We start from the raw sequence: 24,112 nt of genomic DNA, 5'->3' as shown, positions 1-24,112 counted from the left end.
GATGCCAACTCAGCCTGCATCCGAACACAGCAGTTGCAGTCCCTATCCATGCTAAAAACTGTTGTGCAAAGAACGTCTGAACTAATCTACAGAGAGCACAAACAATTCGACACAAAATTTAAACGGTTATTAAAATACAAGATTGCCTAGTAAATGCAGTAATGCTGCTACTTGCGCACTGCTGACACACTGCTCGGCGGCGGAAGGAGACTACGCGATTTCACACTATTCAGGTACTAAAACGCGATGCTAAAACTCTCAAATACTATAATACGCCCGAAATTTATGAATTAAACAATGCAAATACCAAAAACACGCAATGATGATGAGGAACAGAAGCCAGAAACGGTGAATATAGACAGTAGTACAAGAATTGATGATGATGACCAAACTATAGAGGTTTAGGAACCCTCTGTCGGTTGTACTGTAGTAAGCTGCATAATACCTGGGACAGAAATTTGTCTGACTTCCAAGATGTCATAAATGAAATGCCACATAGCAGTACATTGTTACCGCCCCAATTACTGTTCTTAAAAATAAACCAGCACCAGATAAAATCCGAGAAATAATTAAATTCCCTCCAGCACCCCGGGTACAGCATCAGCGTGTAGTAAAATTAGCACTAAGCAATCTGAAAGAGAAAGAATCGAGCGGACAGAACGGCAAACATACGAGTATTTTTACCAGGACAAAAGGTACTAGTAAAAACACATCATCTCTCTATCAAGAGAAAACTCAGGAGCCACAAATTCTTTTCGGTATACAAAGGCCCCATGGAAGTGAGTAAAGTAGTCCATGACAATGCTGTCGAATTGATTAACCCAAAGACAGGAAAAGCAAGAGGTTTGCACCAGGTGAGTCATTTAAAGTTATACAAAGGTTAGATAAAAGAACAGAAGAGTCCACTCGAGAATTTAGTTGTATTAAATGTTCTGAAATCAAAGAATAGGAAAGAGAGCAAAATGCACACAAATAAAACTTTTAACTTGTACTTATCTCGATTAATTAAATAAAATAAATTTCGTAAGGAGTTAAAATAACAATGATGATGAAAAGACAGGAAAGTAACAACTAAGGTAACTCTTCTGCAAACGAAATGTTTTGGGGAAAGAGTTGAACGTAAGGAGAAAAATAGAGATCAGCATGTGGATAGTTTAAGGAAATAGTAGTAGATTCGCTCTTAGTGTGAAGTATTTGCAAGTGGATTTTTTTAGAAGTGAAGAAGTAGGTAGGAAATAGACGATTAGGGGAGAAGGAGACAGGCAATTCTTTTTTTTTTTTTTTTTTTTTTTTTTTTTGTTCCGTCGAGGACGTGAACAAATAATAGAAGAGATATTTGGGGAATATGTGAAGCATATAGGATTTGTGGACGGTGCCACAATCGGATATTGAAGTAGAAATATGAGGGAAATAAGTATAAGAAGCCCTTTAGAGGTAATTATTAGGAAAGAGAATTGAAATATTAAGCTAAACAAGAAGCATGTTATTTCGTGGAAGGAGGTAGAACAGTAGGATGTTAAGTTCACCGACAAAAGGTTTCTATATGGAAGAGTACAATGAGGGTAGATAGGAATGTAAAAGTTTGCGATCGAAAAAATAGGAGGAAGGCATAAGTACGAAGGTAAAAACAATACAACAGATCAATAGAGACGGTTTTTCAAGGGCAATAACAAAAAAATTAAAGTGTATTTTTAGGTTCTGTTACAGCTAAGGATAAAAAAGACGAGATTGCAGAGAAAAAGACGCTGGAGTCGGAGTCAAGGTGCGAAGTTTTCAAAACAACATAATATACTTGTAGTTAGAAAAACAAAAGTTACTAACCAACGAACCGTCATCACCATCAATCTCACTATGCATCGTGATGAAGATGAGGAAACCATGACCTTTATGTTATAGCAGAATTAAGTTAAATGAAAAAAAGGGGAAGCTAATTTTTGATAAAGTTAATGATACTTGTTGTAAAGTCATATAAATAAATTTGTTTAATGTTTGTAAAGCTGATAGTGTAAGGTTGATAACGTAATCTAAGGATGTAAGGAAAGTAAGATTGTCACATATTGGAGATGAAATCTGCAGCCAAGGTGCAGCATCATTGCGGCCAGATCGACGAGACAGGAGAGCGGTTAGGCGTCAGAGGAAGGAACGCTGAGTGTGAGTTCCTGGTACGTCAGCTTACGAGATAACAAAAGAAGAGGCCTCGGTGGAAATGGCGTTCCAAGAATGCATCTGAGAGGAAGGAACGCTGAGTGTGAGTTCCTGGTACGTCAGCTTATGAGATAACAAAAGAAGAGGCCTCGGTGGAAATGACGTTCCAAGAATGCATCTGAGAGGAAGGAACGCTGAGTGTGAGTTCCTGGTACGTCAGCTTACGAGATAACAAAAGAAGAGGCCTCGGTGGAAATGACGTTCCAAGAATGCATCTCCAATTCAGCAGCACCACAGGCATATACATAATGGAACAAAGGCTACCGCGCATTCACGACATACTCAGACTTTCGGACCTCTCTCACTGCCGACCGTTATTCCGTACTCAGCGGGAACACGGCGAAGCACGGGGCGACCGGCATGCCACACTCAACGGAAACGCGGCGAGACGCATACACCTGCGTCTCGCGACCCGCTGGTCGCGATGCTGATTGGCTGACAGTTAAATTCATGACGTCATATACAGTAGCGAATCGGAAGCGCAGCATTGCGACCAGCGGGTCGCAAGACTCTAGTCGAGACGCAAGTAAATAACAGCCGCCATCTTAATTTCAATGTTTCCGAAGTTGTTGACGTATTCTGTGTTTCTCGTATTGAAGCCTGCGATTTTGCGTATTACGAAAGTAATGATCCACCGTATTAAAGATCTCTCCAAACAGTGCGATTTTTAATTCGGTCTTTCATTTGTGCATGAGGAAGCTAGTATTATTGAGTGATTACTGATAGACAAATTGTAGTTGCACATTCTACAAATTATTAAATTAATGCAGTGCTGGCGTTATATTCATATTCTCGTACTGGTCCCTTCAGCGACGAGGTTTCTAGTAACAGTATAATTCCAGTCTGACTGTATCCCTTAATAAAAGAGATCGAATATATTACAATGTCTTATAGTGTATTTGTACGAAACATAACTCCAATATCTGTAATTGAGTAACATTAACATTAAAGTTCTCACACAACTTCACATTTTGATATACCAGGCCGTATTACGTTGGTTGTATTGATAGAGAACGGTATTATTGTTTTACGTGACAGTTTGTCATATAATTTCCGAACACAGGTTGTATATGCGAGATTACTGCGTTATTAATAGATGAACCCCAGGCACATGTAACACAAACAAATACGATATTTGATAAACCAACAAGAATAACGTTTACGTTTACATCTCCTTAGATCATCTTGCATGATGCCAGGTATGACAGCTTGAAACAAGCAAGAAAAACAGAGTTTTACGTTACAGGACTGATAAGAATCGTACATATTTTTGGATACACATTATCAACATAATTTTCCCAGTTTTATCACCACACCCAAATACTTAAATATAAGTACTTGTCTGTTGTATGTCTGTGTTCCCATATTTCAGGCTGATATTTTCAGTGTGGATATTTCTGCTGAATTGGGACTGCATGTACATTGTGTGTGTACCAATTATGAACAAACTTACTACTGAAATACTGGTTTGCATTTTCTATGTTCAGAGTAAGTTTTTTCCCCATGTCATTGTAAGTACTATCACTAGCTACAAAATATGTATTATCTGGATTACAGAAGCGTCCGATTCCACTAGTCTGCTTTGACTCTCACTAATATGGTGGAAACAGCCATTCTCAATATCTCCAATATAGCACCTATAACGTCATTACATAAACACAAAAATAGATATAAAACCAACAAACACATCTATCTCCAAAAATATAATCAAACTAACGAGACCAGTGCGGGAAATTGGGGGTTTATGGGTGGGGACAAACTAAATATAAACACATACAGGCACACACCACGATCCCAAACCACACAAAACGACTACATAAAAACACCACAAAATCACAAATTCCGGTACACACACAATATCGACAGGCATCGGTTGCTTGCCTTCACCTACATAGCTCAACCGCAATTGTCGATGTTACTTAAAATCCGTCTTGATTGCAAATATTTTATTTTTTTTTATTACTGACTTTTTTTATCACTGATTGCTGTTATCCCATGAGACATTATGTCTGTTTTTGCAATTGTCGATACCACAAAATAAAAACCAACTACTCCAAAAATTCTAATCACACCGCAACTATTAATACCACAAAACCAACACATGAAACAACGGGAATCGCACACTTTCCTTGACCTATATAGGTCAACAGCAGCTCACGATACCAAAACCCACATAGCTACGATGACAAATTGGAATCAGACACTTCCCATGACCTAAATGGCTCAAATACAACTGACGATACCAAAAAAATTGGAATTGAGTTCTTCCCCTAAGATACATAAATCAACCACAAATGCCAATACCAAAACATCAACTACCAACACATGCAGTAAATAACACCAACCAAAGAACATATAAAAACTCCACCAAACACCATAACACGTGAACAATAGACCCAAAACAATGACTATTTACCCCAAAAAAGTTCCAGCAATACACACTAGGTCAGCCACCCCAATCTCTCTCTCTCTCTCTCTCTCTCTCTCTCTCTCTCTCTCTCTCTCTCACACACACACACACACACACACACACACACACAAAACCACAGCCACAAGCAAAATCAACTCCCAACCCACCTACAACCTACCAACGCCCCTCACCCAACCTTCACCCTCCCCCCAAAAACAAAAACCCACCAACAGTCCCTGGTCCGAGAAGCCAGAACTCTGGATAATCACATATTCAGCTTGCATACGCCACATTTCACTATCTCCACCACAAGCCCAAAAAGTTGCAGAATCTTAATAAAGGACAATATGTCGTCCCTCATTTTAGGCCGCAGACGCACACTATTAAACCTAGAAGTCATATCCATACCTAACAATAGAAGCCACAAATAATCATAAACACAACAGAAACTTAATTCTTAACTAACTGAAATCAATTTTCGTTCTTCTATAGAAGTCACGACTGATAAAAGCACACTTCTAGCACCGAGTCCCAAATGAACCCAGTGTACACCACATGACATGCGGACCATACACACACCACCAACCGCAACAAGACAGCATCTACAAACAAAACACACTCATAAACTAAACTCTGCACCATAATACATCACACACCACAACACCTTTACATCATGGGCCAAAGCTGACGGGTGGGACTGGCCACCTCCATTGACCCATGTCATCAGCATATATAATGACATTTGGACCCTGTAGTGTACTCATATCGTTTATATAGAGAATGAAAAGCAGTTGACCCAATACTGTGTTGGCTTTGAGGCTCAGGGATTCTTCCCTACACTTGTTTATGAGAAACGTCAGTGGCTCCACTGGAAACTCTGAACAATAATTAACTGCTCTTGTACATATGCCATCGGGCCCTATAGCATTTTTGTCTTTATTTTCATTTTGCAGATTATTTTTTATATTTACAGATCACTTGTGAGAAACAGAAATAAACACTCTGTTACATTTACAATGCTTAAAGAAATATATTATTCTTTTTGTTTTGTTTTGTGGGATTTTGTCATATGAGATTGTCTACCACAGTTACAATTGTGCTAATAGAAAATGGAATCGATGAAATGTGGGTCCAAAAATTCATTTCCTTCTTTTTTTTTAGGTATTATGTTTTCATTATTGTTGGCACGTATTTCTTTTCTGTCTGTGCTAATCAAAGCCCAGACAGTCTTTGCCATATTAAGTGGGTAATTGATTTCTTGAAGAACATTGTCTTTATTTCTTTTAGTGGTAATCTCTCTCTCTCTCTCTCTCTCTGTTCGTGCAGTCTTCATTACTGGTTTGATTTTTAATATTTTTTGTGTCTCTCAGATGGATGTTTCAGGTCCCCTCCTCCCCATGGAATGACTGGTGTGATCCATTTCTTTCTCATTATATTTTTGCTTTTCTTACAGCATGCAATATTTTTGCAGTAGCTTAGAGATGAATAGAAAGTTTCTCAATGTTTATCCATGGATTTTCTATAACCATGTTACTGTTATGCTATACTCTGGACTGTACTAAACTGGTAAATCAGAAGTGTATAAAGAATTGTATGGTAGAGCTAAGTGTAAGTATAAGCAGGCGATCAATGAAGCAAAGAAACTATATGATATACTAAACATTGAAAAGTAAAAAAATAAATAAATAAATAAAATAATAACAGAAAAAAATGCAAAGAAGTCGGAAATGAAATTAACTCTATTGTCTACCCTAACCAAAAAGATGATATTGCCATAACCCCAGACAAATGTAAGAAATTTTGTATCCAATCCATTGAAGAAATTGTTGTTGTGGTCTTCAGTCCAGAGACTGGTTTGATGCAGCTCTTCCTGATACTCTATCCTGTGCAAACTTCTTCATCTCCAAGTAACTACAGCAACCTACATCCTTCTGAATCTGCTCAGTGTATTCATGCCTTGATTTTTACCCTCCACGCTGTCCTCCAACATGAAATTGGTGATCCCTTGATGCCTCAGAACATGTTCTACAAACCAATCCATTCTTCCAGTCAAGTTGTGCCACAAATTCCTCTTTCCCCCAATTCTATTCAGTATCGCCTGATTAGTTACATGATCTATGCAACTAATCTTCACCATTCTTCTGTAGCACCACTTTTTGAAACTTTGTATTCTCATCTTGTCTAAACTATTTATCGTCCATGTTTCACATCCATACATGACTGCACTCCATACAAATACTTTCAGGAAAGACTTCCTGACACTTAACTCTGTACTTGATGTTAACAAATTCCTCTTCTTCAGAAACGATTTCCTTGCCATTGTCAGTCTACATTTTATATCCTCTCTACTTCGACTATCATCAGTTATTTTGCTCCCCAAATAGCAAAACTCCTTTACAACTTTAAGTGTCTCATTTCCTAATCTAATTCCCTCAGCATCACCCAACTTAATTCGACTACATTCCATGATCCTCATTTTGCTTATGTTGATGTTCATCTTATATCCTCCTTTCAAGACACTGTCCATTCCGTTCAACTGCTCTTCCAAGTCCTTTGCTGTCTCCGATAGAATTATAATGTCATCGGCACATGTCAAAGTTTTTATTTCTTCTCCATTGATTTTAATACCTACTCCGAATTTTCCTTTTGTTTCCTTTACTGCTTGCTCAATATACAGATTTAGTAACATTGGGGAGAGGCTACAACCCTGTCTCACTCCCTTCCCAACCACTGCTTCCCTTTCATGTCCCTCGACTCTTATAACTACCATCTGGTTTCTGTACAAATTGTAAATAGCCTTTTGCTCCCTGTATTTTACCCCTGCCACCTTCAGAATTTGAAAGAGAGTATTCCAGTCAACATTGTCAAATGCTTTCTCGAAGTCTACCAATGCTAGAACTAACTTCTAAGATAAGTCGTAGGCTCAGTATTGCCTCATGTGTTCCTTCATTTCTACGGAATCCAAACTGATCTCCCCCGAGGTTGGGTTCTTCCAGTTTTTCCATTCATCTGTAAATATTTCGTGTGAGTATTTTACAGCCATGACTTATTAAACTGTTAGTTCAGTAATTGTCACACGTGTCAACACCTGCTTTCTTTGGGATTGGAATTACTATATTCTTCCTGAAATTTGAGGGTATTTCGTCTGTCTCATACATCTTGCTCACCAGATGGTAGAGTTTTGTCCTGGCTGGCTCTTCCTAGGCTACCAGTAGTCCTAATGGAATGTTGTCTACTTCTGGGGCCTTTCACTGCTGTGTCAAATTCTTCATGCAGTATCATATCTCCCTTTCATTTTCATCTATATCCTCTTCCATTTCCATAATATTGCCCACAAGTACATCACCCTAGTATAGACCCTCTATATGCCCCTTCCACCTTTCTGCTTTCCCTTCTTTGCTTAGCTCTGGTTTTCTATCTGAGCACTTGATAATCATACAGGTCGTTCTCTTTTATCCAAAGGTCTCTCTAATTTTCCTGTAGGCAGTATCTGTCTTATCCCTGGTGATATAAGCCTCTACATCCTTACATTTGTCCTCTAGCCATCCCTGCTTAGCCATTTTGCACTTCCTGTCGATCTCATTTTTGAGACGTTTGTATTCCTTTTTGCCTGCTTCAGTTACTGCATTTTTATATTTTCTCCTTTCATCAATTAAATTCAATATTTCTTCTGTTACCCAAGGATTTCTACTAGCCCTTGTTTTTTTACCTACTTGATCCTCTGCTGCCTTCACTATTTCATCTCTCAAACCCACCCATTCTTCTTCTACCATATTTCTTTCACCCATTCTTGTCAATTGTTCCCTAATGCTTTCTCGGAAACTCTCTACAACCTCAGGTTGTTTCAGTTTATCCAGGTCCCACCTCCTTAAATTCCCACCTTTTTGCAGTTTCTTCAGTTTTAATCTACAGTTCATGACCAAGAAGTTGTGGTCAGAGTCCACATTTGTCCCTGTAAATGTCTTACAATGTAAAACCTGATTCCTAAATCTCTGTCTTACCACTGTATAACATATCTGAAATCTTCCAGTGTCTTGACGCCTCTCCCACATATACAACCTTCTTTCATGATTCTTAAACCAATTGTTAGCTATGATTAAGCTATGCTCCATGCATAATTCTACCGGGCAGCTTCCTCTCTCATTCCTTACCCCCATTCCATATTTACCTACAACTTTTCTTTCTCTTTATTTTCCTACTATCAAATTCCAGTCCCCCATGACTATGAAATTTTCAGCTCCCTTCACTATGTGAATAATTTTTTTTAACAACATACATTTCTTCAATTTCTTCGTCATCTGTGGAGCTAGTTGGCATATAAACTTGTAATACTGTGGTAGGCCTGGGCTTCATGTCTACCTTGGCTACAATAATGCGTTCACTATGCTATTCGTAGTAGCTTATCCGTGCTCCTGTTTTTTATTCATTATTAAACCTACTCCTGCATTACCCCTGCTTGATTTTCTATTTATAATGCTGTGTTCGCCTGACCAGAAGTCTTGTTCCCGCTGCTACGGAACCTCACTAATTCCACTATATCTAGCTTTAACCTGACCATTTCCCTTTTTAAATTTTCTAACCTACCTGCCAATTTGACATTCCAAGCTCCAACCCATAGAACGCTAGTTTTCTTGAAGAAATTAGTAGTTAATAAACGACCTCCCGAAAGTGCAGTTAGTATCAGCGACAACTGCTTTGAAAAGCCCTTCCAAAGCACTTTCACAGGAGTGTGTCCAAGTACGATTCTGAAAATATGTAAAACTTTCAAACCTTCAACTAGTGTTGATTACTATGATTTGTCATGTAATTTGTTTAAAGATGCTATTGACTGTGTAATTTATCCTTTAACTTATTGTGTAAATAAACCTCTAGATGAAAATAAGTTCAATGAGAAACTAAAAATTTCTAGAGTTGTGCCCGTATATAAAAAAGTTGAAAAGAACTGTCCCACTAGCTATAGGCTCATATCCATAACTCCTTTTTTTTCTAAAATTTTTAAACAATAATGTATAAAAAAGTTAGTGTTTATTTGGACAAATCAATGATAAACAGTTTGGGTTCAGGGAAGGTAAATGTACAACTGACTCAATGAATTCACAAGTAAAATTTGTCCTAGTTGTGTTCGAGGCTTGGGACTATGCTCCGGCTATGTTTTGTGACCTGAGCAGAGCTTTTGATTGTGTAGAGCAGGGCTTCCCAACAAAATTTTCTCAAGGACCCCCTCATCGAACATGATTGGTACCTTGTCATATCACAGTATCAAGTACCTAGAAAGCCAAATTAAGAGTCTTTTTATAAGTTTTCTATTTTTGGTACTTAGAAAAAACATTGACATATTCATTATTGAAAAAATATTGAGCTTAAAACTTTTTCAATTTAGCCATCATCGTTATTGTTAAATTTTTGATTATTGCTCAAAATCTTTGCCTTCAAATCTGGGTGTTTAGCATAACAAAGTCCTTAAAAAAATTGAGTATGAACTGAAAATGACAGGAAAAAATTTAAACTGAGTGTATTGGTCTTTCAAGTGTACTACACTTGAGATTGCATTGAGTAGACATGTGTGAAAAATAAGAAAACACTAATTTCATACAAGGTATTATTTATTTGAAAAAATAGTTACAACAGAGTACTCCATCAGTATACAATTAGTTTTAATTTTCAGTTCTTAATGAGGTGAGTTCAATCTGACATCTGAGTCCATTATTTCTGAAATATTAGGTTCCAAACTTGCACTTTCACTCTGAAATCTGACCGCATGTCGAGCCGATTCCTATATTTTGTTTTTCATGAACCACATGGAAGAAAATGCTTGCTCACACCAATATGTGGTGGCAAATGGAAGGATCTTTTTCATTGCCTTATCTCCAAGTTTCTTGTAGTCCTTGCGTGCTGTTGCCCAGAAGTCTGTAATTTTATCACCAATGAAAATGTTTATCATCATACCACAGCTTGACAGATCCACAAGTTGATCTTGCTCTTCTTCAGTGAGGCCTTGGATTTTGTCTATTTCTTCACAGCTGAAGGGATTTTGAATCCATCTGTCGTCAGGGTCAGGTTCAGGGAAATACTCTGTAAAAATGGTGGCTAGGCTGCGTAGATGCTCGGCTACATTGATCTTGATCTGGTCAGGCAAACTCTCCTCTGATGACTCCAAGAATTGTTTTAAAGTAGAAAAGTTAGTTAGTGACTCGTTTTCTATCCTTGACTTCCAGATCTGATGCTTTTTGACCATAGCACTAATCTTATCCTCAACTTTGAACATGTCTACATTTTTCCTTGGATTGCAGATGTCGAGTTTTAATGTTGTTGATGATTTGAACTACTTCGTTAAGTATCTTTTGCAAAGGTTCAGACAATCTTTTGGCTACTGAGCCTTCACGATGGATACAACAGTAAGTCCATTTCACCTCAGGGGCTACTGCTTTGATATGAGCTAGAAGTCCTGTTTTTTTTGCCAGCCATTGACTTTGCCCCATCCGTCGGCAAGCCTACACATTTTTTCCAGGTGTCATCATGTTCATTGAGATAATTATTTAATGCAGTAAAAATATTGCCTGCTGTTGTATGCAGTAGTTCGCATGAAAAAAGAAAATCTTCAAAAACTTGGCCCTCCCATAAGAATCATGCGAAAACCAACATTATGTTTTTTTTAATATGTCTGTGCTTTCATACAAATGTAGAGCATACATGTCACTCATACAAAGTCTAGCCAGCAATGTTTCTACCACGTTAACTGCCATATCACTAATTTGTCTTTGAACAGTATTATTTGAGAGTGGGACAATTCCTGTTATCTTAGCAGCTGCATCACCTAACATTCTCTTGCAAAGTATTATTGCTGATGGCAGTATAAGTTCCTCAGCAATTGTGTAGTTTTTCCCACATTTAGCAACAAGCTGAGCCACCTCGTAAGACGCAAGGGTTGCATTTTCATTTATATTTGCACCACAGTGTTTGGTAATTGTTTTACGAGATATTTTCAACTCTCTTAATTTATTTTTGAAAAAATCTAATGACTTACTTTTATACTCTGCATGCTTTGTTTCAAGATGGCACCAGAGATTTGCTGGTTTCATACATTCATTCGAAAGGCTTTCATAGCAAATTACACATTGAGGTTTAGGCTGAGGTCAAGTGAAAGTAAAGCCGATTTTCCAGTAATCAGAGTTATATTTTGTAATTTTTCCAGTAAGCTTAACACTGATCTTGGAAGGGTTAGGTTCAAGGGACGCCGACAATTTAGGTTCAATGGACACTGACAACTTCGGTTCGAGTCACTCAATTACTTGCTTGAACATCAGATGCATTATCTTCCTCTTCATCTGTAGACTTTTCTCGTTTTAATGAAGCACTTTTTAACCAACGGTCCATTTTTAACTATGCGAACCATAGCTTCCACGACAAACAATGTCAGTAGACAGGCAGTGGAACAGAAAAAGGAAGTAAGGCTGAAATGCTTTCAGCAGAATACTAGATCAAATCAGGCATTATATAATGAAAAGAGAATAGAGGCAGCAAGGGTATGCAGGAGGAGAAAAAGGGAAGCCATGAAGAGAGAAGAGATGGAAGAGCAGTACAAAGGGAATGAAAGCAGAAAATACTACAAAAAAGGAACTCGAGAACATAGACCAAAAATAACAGCTTGTAAGGACAAAGAGGGAAATTAGCTGACAGATAAACAAGATGTTTTGGATAGATGGAGAGAATAATAAAAGGGAATTTTGGAGGTCAATCCTACCAGGAATGGGCAGCCACTCTATTATACCGTAGATCCAGAAATAGAGGAACCAACATTAGAGGAAGTACGGAAGGTAGTGCATTGTTTAAAAAATTATAAAGCACCAGGAACCAATGAAATAATTGCAGAACTGTTAAAAACGGGGGAACTGGTCTTCATAAGCGAATCCACATACTTATTAAGCTGAAATGGAATCAGAAAAGAATGCCCGAAGAATGGACCTTAGGTGTAATCCAACCAATACATAAGAAGGGAGACAAGACCTGCTGTTCAAATTACCGAGGAATTACCTTGCTGAATGTAACCTATCAGATCTTCTCTAGTATTATCTACAACAGGTTAGTACCATATTCAAAAGATATTTTGGGGGAGTATCAGTACAGATTTCAGGCTAATAGATCAACAACAGACCAGATACTTGTGTTTAGGTAAATACGTATGAGTATAACATTGAGCTTCATAACCTCTGTGTAGACTTCAAGCAGGCCTTTGATAGTCTAAATGGAGCACAAATGTTAAATGATTTGCTGCTACTTGGTATACCATCGAAGTATGTCTCACTTATTCAAGCAATATTGGCTGGTTCCAAGGCTGCAGTGCGAGTGGATGGAGAGCTGACCAATTGGTTTAGCATTAGTAAAGGTGTCAGACAAGGGGACGCACTCTCTACAATGCTTTTCAATCTGACTTGAAGCAGCCACGCGGAAGCTTCAGATATCTGGTTACATAGGCACAAAGTCGACTCAGATATGTGCTTATGCCAATGATCTAACAATTAGTAGAAGAAAGGTATCACTAGAGAGGACAATATGTGAGATGAAAGAAGCGACAGGACCTGGAGGCCTTTCTGTATATGAAACAAAGACTAAGTACATGAATTTCACCAGGAAGGAAAATAATAACTTGGATAGATTATTAGCAGACGGTTTCAATTTTGAACATGTGCAGAACTTTGACTATTAGGGCTGATTAGATCATATAAGTCTCTTGAATGAGAACTGTCTTCCAGTGTTTTTATACTATCACCTACTACTATTATTTAAGGGAATTCTCTGGTATCCTTTTCTAGTAGTACATGCAGTTACTTGAGAAAATGTCTTACCTGACAACTTGGAGATCAGTACTGCCCTAGTATTAAGCTCTTCTTCCTTTCTCTGTATAGCCACTGCTTCAAGACAATTTCTGTATGTTCCTGTCTGTCCACAAAGTGGTATCCTTTACCTTTCTGTTTAAATATATAGCAACTCTGCCTCCCTTATGTCCCTGTCCACTGAAACATTGCAAGTCTCTTGTATCCAAAGATGTGGCTGGAATATTTACATTGTTTTGTGTATTATAAAAGCTATGTCTTGGTTTGTCTCAATCTTTGACATCAATGCCATCTGGTGCAAGTTAAAAACAATACAATCCTCAAGTCTGCTGTCTTCAGTCCGACATGAAGCTCCCAGATAATACCTTCTGTTCCAAATGTTGTCTATCGGCAATTGCGTACGAGACGGTGTGTTTTTCTTGTATTGCTAACTCATATGAACCTGCCTAAGCGTGTTGTAGGTCCTTGTACCCAGTATGTATTTTCATTCCTGATGTTACTTTTGCCTCATTATTATTACGTATTAGCTTTCATAATTTGTCTTTATTGTAAATTTGCCACAATTATCTGATGACTCAAAATCCATAAAGTTTTTAGCAATTAAAGCATTTCCATGGAAAGTCTGAATGGTCACATACCTTACAAATAGAAGAACGTTGTACATCTTGATTACATTTTCTTCCAGTCCACTTTCACACAATATCTGGTGTCTCAGAATCAATTATTACTTCTATTGCTCTCAATATCCTAGCAACGTAGTGTCCATTTTGAAGTAAAATTCTTACATTTGAAACATATGTTGAGAAATATGTGTAGCTAAAAAAAGGAAGAAAGTGACCAGCATAGCAAATTCCACTTTCACTCTGAAAAATGTTCTAAAACTGCAATAACAGGAATGAGGTGTTCTCATCAGTGAAGTGTGAACAAAAAACAGGTGAAACATCTTTACTGTAAGTACAGTTACTGCAGCTCAGACATTTATTGTCTATTAAAAAAAAGCCACTGACAACTTGTAAAGAATATTCAGTGAAAGAAAGCGCACGATTAATATCCATGAAAATAGGATTACCTTCATGCAGTAATGATGAAATTTTTCTCTACATTAATGTAAAGTCTCTTAAAGGCCAACTTATAACAACTGCTGTACTGACTAGAAAGAATCAGTTACAGCATCTTCTGTACCAATAAAAATTGGGCGAATGACACCAAAATAGTTTAAAGTTTTCCTCTTTGCTATCTACCGGTTGGTAAATTCTGCCAACCAAGCATTGCACATTATCAATCTACATAAAAACTCCTATTCTGAAAGACGAATCTCAAAAGGTACTGAAGACAAATAAAGGTATATAAATCTAAAAATATAATTGCTACATGTAAAGCACATGAGACTACAAACTCTAAAAATAATTCTAAAGCAGCTTGGAATGATACTGAAAAGGAAATGATTAATTGTAGTAAAGAAAATAGTGTCCCACTTGTCTTTACAATTCTCAGTATTCTGTAAATCATACTAACCGCACCACCCTGCTCAGTAATTGCACCTTGTTTCCTCAGACTGAACACTGTGTGAAATTATTTACCACCAATTTCCTTGGTCAATTACTGTAGGAATGCACAGACAAAAATTTTCAGGAAGTTGCTACATTCAGAGCCTTTAAATAAATATAAGGGAGCATCAGATACTTAGCTTAAGTGCACTGAATTTTATTCTGTTGAACTCTTCGTAATGAACCAAATTGAAATGTGATTCAGAAGTGAAAAATATCTTTTTAATTTTTATGCAATGTATTGTTACAACAGACTTCAGTACATCATGTGATAAGGGGCTTCAAATTCATGCCACACAAGCTCTGCAGACGTCAATTTTCTACTCTAGTTACACAGCAATTCATTTTAATGTAATCAAGTAGTATTTCAAATAAAGGTTTTAATTGCACGTGCAAATAAAAGGATAAAGGTATCAATTGAAAAAGAACACTGCAAACGTTTTTATTTTCTTTATTAATATCACTTGGGTTTCCACATCACCAACAGGGGTACCAAGCACAATGCGTTACTCTTTGTTTTACATGGCGAGTTTCCCCAGTAGGCCTACAAACCATGGAATGTACAGAAGCACATACACATCTAAAACTTAGTACCGACAGTAATTATGGTCAGAATCTACGTGAACATTTAATATTTCACTTTCAGGCTGCCTCAGTGCTGAAACAATATTTTCTTTTTCAGCAAGAGTTGGTTTCTTCAAACTGCCCTTTGGCTGTTTGTTACATTTACCATGTCTTCGTTGCACTTTTACCTTCTCGTTGCTGGGGGGTCGTGAAGCTTCCCTGCAGTCTGATTGAAAAAGTGACAGCGAATGAGCTGCATCCTTCTGTAGTGACTTCAGGATTTCTGTGGACACTTTACCTGAACTGACACGGTTAATCAAAATTTGATATGTGGACACTAGTTCTTGGGCCAGAGATGTGTTCTCGTGATCATCAGTATTTGTTTGCAGTGAACACAAAATGGCAGAAGCCTCTTCTGTCACCGTTGCTTCACTTGGTGTAAATGTGGCACTTGAATGTAATGCATACGTCATTGACACTGCATGAATGTGCTTGCATATGTTCAAATGAATTAAACTGTCCGCACAAGAACAACTGAAAGCATGTATACATATATTACATTTGGAGCACTTCAACTTGCACTCCAATTTACATTCAATGTTATTTAAAATCACAGTATGTGTCACACCACAATGTGTTTGGGATTTCACATGAAACTTTGTACCATCAGTATTGACTGTAATGTCATTCTCCTTAATACTACATGAAGCTTTATGACGAGCCTCAATAAGATTTAGTCTATATGAATGGCCACCCTTACACAATTTAACCATTCGAGCACACAGTTTGTCACGAACCAATTTCATCAACACAACAAGTAGTCTGTCAAGTCTATTGTTTGTTTTTCCCTCTAAATAACAATATTTTAAAACTCTATGCATTGCTTCAAGGTACATATTTGTATTTATACCCAGATTGCGACGGTGACAGTATGCCCACTGCTGAGGCCGGAATAAGTAATTTGACGAGAAATATACACCAAAGTCTCTTGTACCTTCATCTGCTTGAAGCTGCTCGACGAACGATTCCAGCAGCTCATTAAAATTGTCTATGTCCGCTTCTTCAAGCAATGTACGAAGAGCTTTGTACACAAGTGCTTTCTTTTCTTCATTGCCATGGACTTTCTTCAAATTATTCCGCCAGCTGCGGTCTATGTGCCAAGCACACAGTAGATTATTTTCTGCAGGTCCCATGACTCGTGACCATGCACTACGGAAAGTATTAGTGTCGTCGGACATGAATACAGACGTTTTTATGATGCCAGCTCTCTCTTTCACAGCACTAAAGAAATGAGTCATTATGGAAGTAGTCTCCCGATTTGAAACACAGAATGCTACAGGCATACCTGAACCAAAATCGTCTACCACTAACAATGTGGTCACCAACAGTTTGTAAACATTTGTACAATGTGTGGAGTCCACACATACAATATTTTGTCCAAATCTCTGTAATAACTGCTTCTGGTAGTCAGTCATTAACACTATCACCGAGTCAGTCCTATCAAAATCTTCCCTGGCCTCGCCTTCTTTCTTATAGAGGAGAACACAGTCTTTCATTTTCTCCAACCACATACCAACACTGACTTCATCAATGTTATGCTGTTGATCATCACCAATGGCGAAGTCTCTCTTAATGTTGTGAAGGTCATGTCGAGTCAGGAGATGCAGCCTCTCCACTCCGCTGGAATGAACTGAGTCCCGCACATCATCCAGAATTCTCTGGAAAGTGACCCCCTCAGCAATTTTGCCTGCAACATTTTAAATTTACTCCAACTACAAAGAGGCCAATTCTGAGTATGTACATGAAAACACTATTCAGAAAGGACACTGTAGTTAACCACCCCCAATAAAATAAATTCATGCAATATAAAGTAGCTAAGTACTTATAAACTAGATAGTTTAATAAATGGCTTAACAGTATATTCAGTGTACCCTTCCAACAGTACTGAAGATGCTATTAAAACACTGGGGATGGGAGAATAAACAGGCCTGATTAAAGCACCTGTTGCAATGTGATATTTCCCAGTTTCAGCTACCAAGACTATTATCAAATGGTTACGCGGTCTACAAGTACATGTCAGAGAATTGTAACTGGTGTTTTTGTCTAGTCTCAAATCCATTATTGTAGTTGCAAATGCCCTGATCCACCATGTTTAACATGTTGGACAAGAAACAATAAATGTACTGCCTTTAGTCTATTAGATACATTAATGATCTATTCTTAAATAGACTACTATGATGCAAGCAATAACACAGGGCAACAAGTATTTCAGAACTTATTTCCACACTTGTATTACTGTAATGCATTACACCTGCTCTCACACACACCTAAGTACATGGCATTACAGTCACCAATATTGTGGTCAATATGGATCACATCTGGTCTTTTACAACTGCTTTCAAGCTAACATCACAAATTGTATTCATATGAACTGCCAATCGATATATTCACACCTTTTACTCCAGATCACATATCCATAACAATATTAATTTCTCAGCAGTAAAAAAACAATGCTCTTTCACTGCAAAAATAATAAAAGTCAACTACATATAACTAACAGCAAGCCTGACAATGGATTCTGAAACTTTCACGCCATATTTACTTGGGGATCACTGAAACGCCAGCAAAATTCTACAATCAAGGTAATACTCACCAGCGATGGCTTCTCTATCAGAACCACTGAGATGCAGAAAAGCAATGTTCTGGTCGTGGCCGAAATGTGTTCTGTAGTAAATGACACTACAGATTCCACTTTCTTCTTCGTGAAGCTCTATGGCAGCAACGCAATGGTTTCCCATCTTGCAAGTGCCCTGGGACTTACACAACCTTTTGCCACCTGACTTCGAAGAAAATGTGCCACTTCTGTGGCATACAAAGGTGGTTTTTGCAGTGCCATCCTTTAAACGCTTAGTGCCATAACTAGAGACAAAACTACTTTTTGCTTTTCTCTCCTCCTCAGACTTCCACTTCATAAAGTCTAAAACAAAAGCATCAATGAAAGACAATTGCATTCAGATTCAATACGTGCAAAGTACACAGCAGGAGTAAAAAAAAAAAAACGTGCTCTGTTAATATACCCTCACGAGTTACTGGTGTGATTTTAATCATTTAAATTTGCAACAATTTAACTTATACTTAATGTAGCAGACAGTAAGTTTACAGTTAATGTGAAATGCGTCTTTTCACGCTTTCAAATAAGCACATGTTCTATTGACCAACAAAAACAAGATCTAATGGCCACGGGTCAGGCAAGTATGTAATAATAATGGACGATATTAATTTAAGTAGGCAGTGTACACTTTACTTACCGTCCTTCGTTTGAAATTCACTAATTTCTTTTACCATCTCAACCATGTGCTCCTGCTCCACATGTAGGCGCAACTTAGCCAAGAAATTGCATTTAAAGCTACAGTCACTTTTTGAGCACTTTATCGTACCTTCTTCACCTGGCTGAATTTTATGCACCTTTCTCAAATGAGCATTCAAATGCTTCCTTGCTGAATATTCTCTATCACATACATAACAAGCAACAGTACCAGCCATTCCAACGAAATAACTCACTCTCACAAGGTGTAAGGATATTCGCTCATCAACTGTGAATACGAGAATGTGTGTAGCAAAGATGTTGCATTCGCTCAGATGTCACCTATGCTTCTGATTGGCTACTGTATATGACATCATGAATTTAACTGTCAGCCAATCAGCATCGCGACCAGCGGGTCGCGAGACGCAAGTGACGCATACCAAGCGTCATACCATACTCAACGGAGACACGGTGAGGCACACAGCAACCGGCATTCCACGTTCGACGAAAACACATCGAAACACTTGAAGAAAACAGTGAACCATGTTAAAGATAGGAGAAAGACCTGTCTGCGACAGACTACTATCTAGACAAAAATGACAACAATTTAACTTCTTATTGTTTCTAAAAAAAACGTTAATGTAAACTCTTTAGGTGTTAGTTATAGATCATTATTAACGATGTTTTTGTAGCTTATCTTGACAAGTCAATAATATTTTCTTATATTGCAGTTTTTGCAACATGTTTAAGTTAATGAAAACCTGATAGTAACAGTTTTGAGTGTAATGTATTCATAAAAAAATATAGGATAGATAAACATGAATGGGAAGTCAACATAAATTTTGTAAAGTAGAATCAGGATTGGAAATTCAATGTTTGTGCAGGTCAAATTGAATACTTTTTGTAAAGACATGATGTGCAGAATTAAGATTATTGGAGAATATAAATTGGTTCAGAATTCGGATTATAGCTGTAAAATCATGAAAAAGGTTGGGACATTAGCTTATAAAGTATAATTGTAAGAATTAAACATGTTTTCGATTATGAGTAATACAAAAGAAAATAGTACCATTTATTATAAAAGGGGAGGATAATATTAAACGAAAGTTTCCACAACTTCAATACATCCATCATCATTTAACATAAATTAGCTAAACAAAATAGAACAGTCTCAAAAATAAAACAGGGAATGTTTAGATGATACAAATTTACAAATAGATACATTGTTTGATTTCAATAACATGTTTATAGTAATCAACTATATTTGAAAGAAAAAATTCGTTGATTAGTTCAATAGAATTGTTCAAAAGACCAGAAAATCAGTGCAATGTAAAGGAAGGAGGCTGAATAGAACCACTGTTTAAATTGTACTAAATATTAAAATAGGAAGTTGGTCAGTAAAGATGTCAATTGCTACAGTCAGCAGTTGAACCAATTTTGCACTGTCTTCAATCAATTTGTCAACCATTGACTGACCCAGTACAAAATTGAAGACGGAAGGAGGAGGACATGTAAGGTAGCAGAATAAATGGTCAGATTCGCACCTTACAAGAGACCTTTATACATCGCAATGAGAAGGTGAATATGACACCTAATGTAATTCGGCGGTTATGAGAACTTCTACCTATCAGTATGTAATGCAAAAAGGGTGCCAGTCATTCGACGGCAATTAACACACCGTTCATATATAATGCATGTCCTTGAGTGGAAGGTGGAACAGGCAACGTGAGTCGCTTTTGGTTTTGAAAAGCCGGTTGTACAACGGCGTATCGAAGGCGCGCTATGGGGGTACGACAGAAACTACTTAAAGGGGTGGCAGGAGGAAGGTCAGCGACCCTAAGCCAGGTGATTCAGGTCGGAGGACCGCGTGTAGCGGCACATCAGCACAAGGGACAGAGAAAAAGCTTTATAAAGCTACGTTTCGGAATTCCAACGGGATACAAACAAGAGCCAGTGATGCATTTCGTCTAGCTAATGTGACACACGATAGGCCAATGCACTTTAGGCATGTAGAATGTGCACAAAACGTCCGAATGGCGGAAACGCACTAGCAAGGAGAAAAATACTGAAGTATAGACATAGTTTGATAGAAGGGACATTGCGATTGGTAGAGAGAGTTTCCACAAAACAAGAGGAATGCTTCTATTGGTCGAAAAGGGCCGTCACGTGAAAAACGAATGAACCCAAGTGGGGGGAGACAGCTCTGCCAGGAGTAGGACAAGAGAGAAATTTTTCAAGGAACTCTTCTCTGAACTGGCGTGAAGTGCAGAACGGAGCGCTTAACGCTCTGTACGACACAGAGAAGAAATTTGTGTGGACACTGCGTTCACAGCGGCGGCACTTCAGCTAGAGATTAGCTGTAGCAACGTTTAGCTCCAACTGCGGAGAAACGAACCAGCCAAATTAGTTAATTGTTCTTGCGAGAACTGAGAGGGCACTATAATATGCATGCTGCTCCAATCATGTGCGTGTATATCGCCACATAATAACACTAGGGCTGAGTACATGGCTTCTCGCATATCAAGAAAGATAGGGAAAATTTCTGCTAGAAAGTTCAGCTTAGGCCAGATTAGTGTCATAGGAATTTCAGCGGGAGAGAGCGGTCTTGCAGTCGGCAGCACGTCGCAGCTTAAGGTGAATATCGCGTGCAGAGGTGTAAACTTTGTTGGTTAACCAGTATGCGTCCACTGTAAACTCCAGCGGCCTTGGGTAATCTTGCACTCAGATTTGTCACTTAACTAACCATCCAATGTAGACTTGATTGTTATCCTAAGTAGTACCGAACTTTGAACCAGAATCGGATGATTTTCGTAGTACTGACCAACATCATAACGTATGTGAAGGAGCAATTTTGTAAAGAAACTTCCAATTAAACTTTCATAATAAGGTGTTTAGGATTAATGTTCTTTCAGAGAGATAATATTTAACATTGTTGTGCATAAAATTATTTAACTTTTTGATATTGGCAAGGTGCGTTATCCATTGCGCTGTTGTTATATTGTGGAGTTGAAAACTGTGTAAATGCATGTAATTTTGTGAGAAAAATTTCGACATTAAACTTGCCATTTCACCTTACCCTGTTGTTCTCAATTCTAGAATAAGCAAAACCGCACCTTACAAGAGGATATAGGTCTACAATTATGTGCAGCTGTCCTACGGCCCTTCTTAAAAACGCTAATGACCTGCGCTTTGTTCCAGTCGCTGGGTACTTTTCGTTGCTCCAGCTATCTACGATAAATTACTGCTAGAATGGGACCAAGTACTTTCGCATAATCTTTATAGAATCTTATAAGTATCTCATCAGGTCCTGACGCCGTTCTACTACTAAGCCACTGTAGTTGTTTTTCTACTCTGCGATCGGTTATCTCAGTAGCTGGCATTTCGACGTTCGTACGACGATTGAAAGGAGGGAACGTACTACGATCTTTCGCGGTGAAACAATTTCGAAAGACAGAATCCAGTATTTAGGCCTTCTCTCTCTTACATTGCGTTTCGGTATCAGTATGGTCACTGAGTGAATGAGAATGAGTAAATGATTTCGATCCAGTTACTGATTTTACATACGACGAAAACCTCTTAGGGTTTTTACTCAGATCTGTTGACAAAGTTTTACTTTCAAAGTCATAGAACGCTTTTCTCATTGTTCTCCTTCCACTCAATTTCGCTTCGTTCAGCTTTTACTTGTCAGCTAGGTTTTTAATTCTCCTGAATCTGAGAGGAAGTTCCCTTTGATTACGAAGCAGTATTCTGACACTGCTAATAAACCATGGTAGGTCTTTCCCATCGCTTATGACCTTACTCGGAACATACTTGTCTAGGGCATATTGCACGATGCCTTAGAATTTTTTTTCCATGTGTTCTCCACATCGTACTTCCTCATAACCGAACATTTGATGCTGACTGCTCAGCTACTCTGAAATTTGTTTCCTGCAACTCTTGCTAAGCAAAAATATCTTTGTCCCTTTCCTAACATTCTTTGTTAAGACCCCTTGTCATACATGCTATCACAGCCTTATGATCACTGATACCTTCCTCTACGTTAACTGATTCGATAATGTCAGGTCTAAAACATTACCCTCACGAGTTGATTCTCTATCTGCTCAAAGTAATTTTCGGACAAGACATCCAGAACAATGTCACATGAAACCGAGCCAGATTTGATAGCATGACACTCCCAATCTATAACTGGCAAGTTGATGTCACCCCCTATTACAGCGGCGTTATCAGGAAAATTATTAACGATATTCTGCAAGTTCTATCTGAAGCGCTCTACCACTAGAAATCCTGACCTAGAAGGTCTATGAAAGTAACCGATTACCATTTTTAACCTATCTTTGCTACCTAACTTCATCCAGATTAATTCACAGTCTGAATCCGTGATAGCATCGCTAGATTTTTATCGATTTCTTTGTTGCAATGAACACACCGCCACCATTGGCGGGCAGCCGCGGTGGCCGAGCGGTTCTAGGCGCTTCAGTCCGGTTTCAACCAACTTCCGATCCCTGATATTATGTATGCATTATAAACTTCAGTATGCGACACTAATTCTGGGACCTTTCTTTGGATGCTCCTGCAGTTTACTAAAATCGTATTAACCTTTTCTATCTCTGATCTGCAAGGACGATCATTCTCTGAGGACACTGTGGTTAATTTATCAGGCAAATCGTTTTTGATCCCAAGGGATGGTTTCTCTAACTTCTAAAAGCCTCATGTGGGAGCCAGACGTATTCCGCTACACTAGTAGCCGCTTCCTGCACGTATTGCACGTCTGACCTACTAAGGGGAACCCTAAAATTCTACACCTGATAGCGGAGATCGAGAAATTCGCATCTGATACCGCCGCAGAGTCGTCTGAGCCTCTGGTTTAGACCTTCTACTCTGCTCCCAAAAGAGGACCGCGATCAACCATGGGTACGAGGCTGAAAATGGACAGGTTAACATGCACACCGTATGCGATGCCTCCATCAAATCAGCCATCCGTCGAAAGAAGCCGAGGATGTCCTCAGAACCCAAGCGGCAGGCATCATTCCTGCCGACATGTGCCATTATATGCAGCCAGTTGCACCCGGTTGTGACGTATAAAAATTGTCGATGCCTACAGTGTCACGTCTTTCAGTGTCACACAAATTTTTATTTTTAAAGAGGATCACTTAAGACTATTTCCATGGGTTCGCCCCTCAAATTTCTCCCTCATATCAAAACATTGTCGTCTGATGTAATTCAAACTGAAAAAATAAATTCCCTTTAAAGT

At 38.3% G+C, this 24,112-nt stretch overlaps 1 protein-coding gene across 1 annotated transcript; it reads right to left on the bottom strand.

Moving 5' to 3' along the window:
• Nucleotides 1–15,580: 15,580 nt before the first annotated feature.
• Nucleotides 15,581–18,355, bottom strand: LOC126252282 (uncharacterized). Its single transcript, XM_049953156.1, has 2 exons — nt 18,211–18,355; nt 15,581–17,304 (listed from the first exon to the last, which is right to left on the bottom strand). The coding sequence occupies exons 1-2, from the start codon at nt 18,353–18,355 to the stop codon at nt 15,581–15,583; spliced, it is 1,869 nt and encodes a 622-aa protein (XP_049809113.1).
• Between the last annotated feature and the right edge of the window lie 5,757 nt (nt 18,356–24,112).

The sequence above is a fragment of the Schistocerca nitens genome, chromosome 4 (assembly GCF_023898315.1).
Source record: "Schistocerca nitens isolate TAMUIC-IGC-003100 chromosome 4, iqSchNite1.1, whole genome shotgun sequence".
Taxonomy (NCBI): Eukaryota; Metazoa; Arthropoda; class Insecta; order Orthoptera; family Acrididae; genus Schistocerca; species Schistocerca nitens.
The sequence above is the reverse complement of the archived record's forward strand: the minus strand, read 5'-3'. Positions and strand labels throughout refer to the sequence as shown.

Bases quoted from the DNA above. Each gene is read 5' to 3' on its own strand.
- LOC126252282 (XM_049953156.1), bottom strand. From the start codon at position 18,355: ATGGGAAACCATTGCGTTGCTGCCATAGAGCTTCACGAAGAAGAAAGT. The intron at 17,305-18,210 runs GTGAGTATTACC...AAAATGTTGCAG, and splicing joins TGATAGAGAAGCCATCGCTG to GCAAAATTGCTGAGGGGGTC.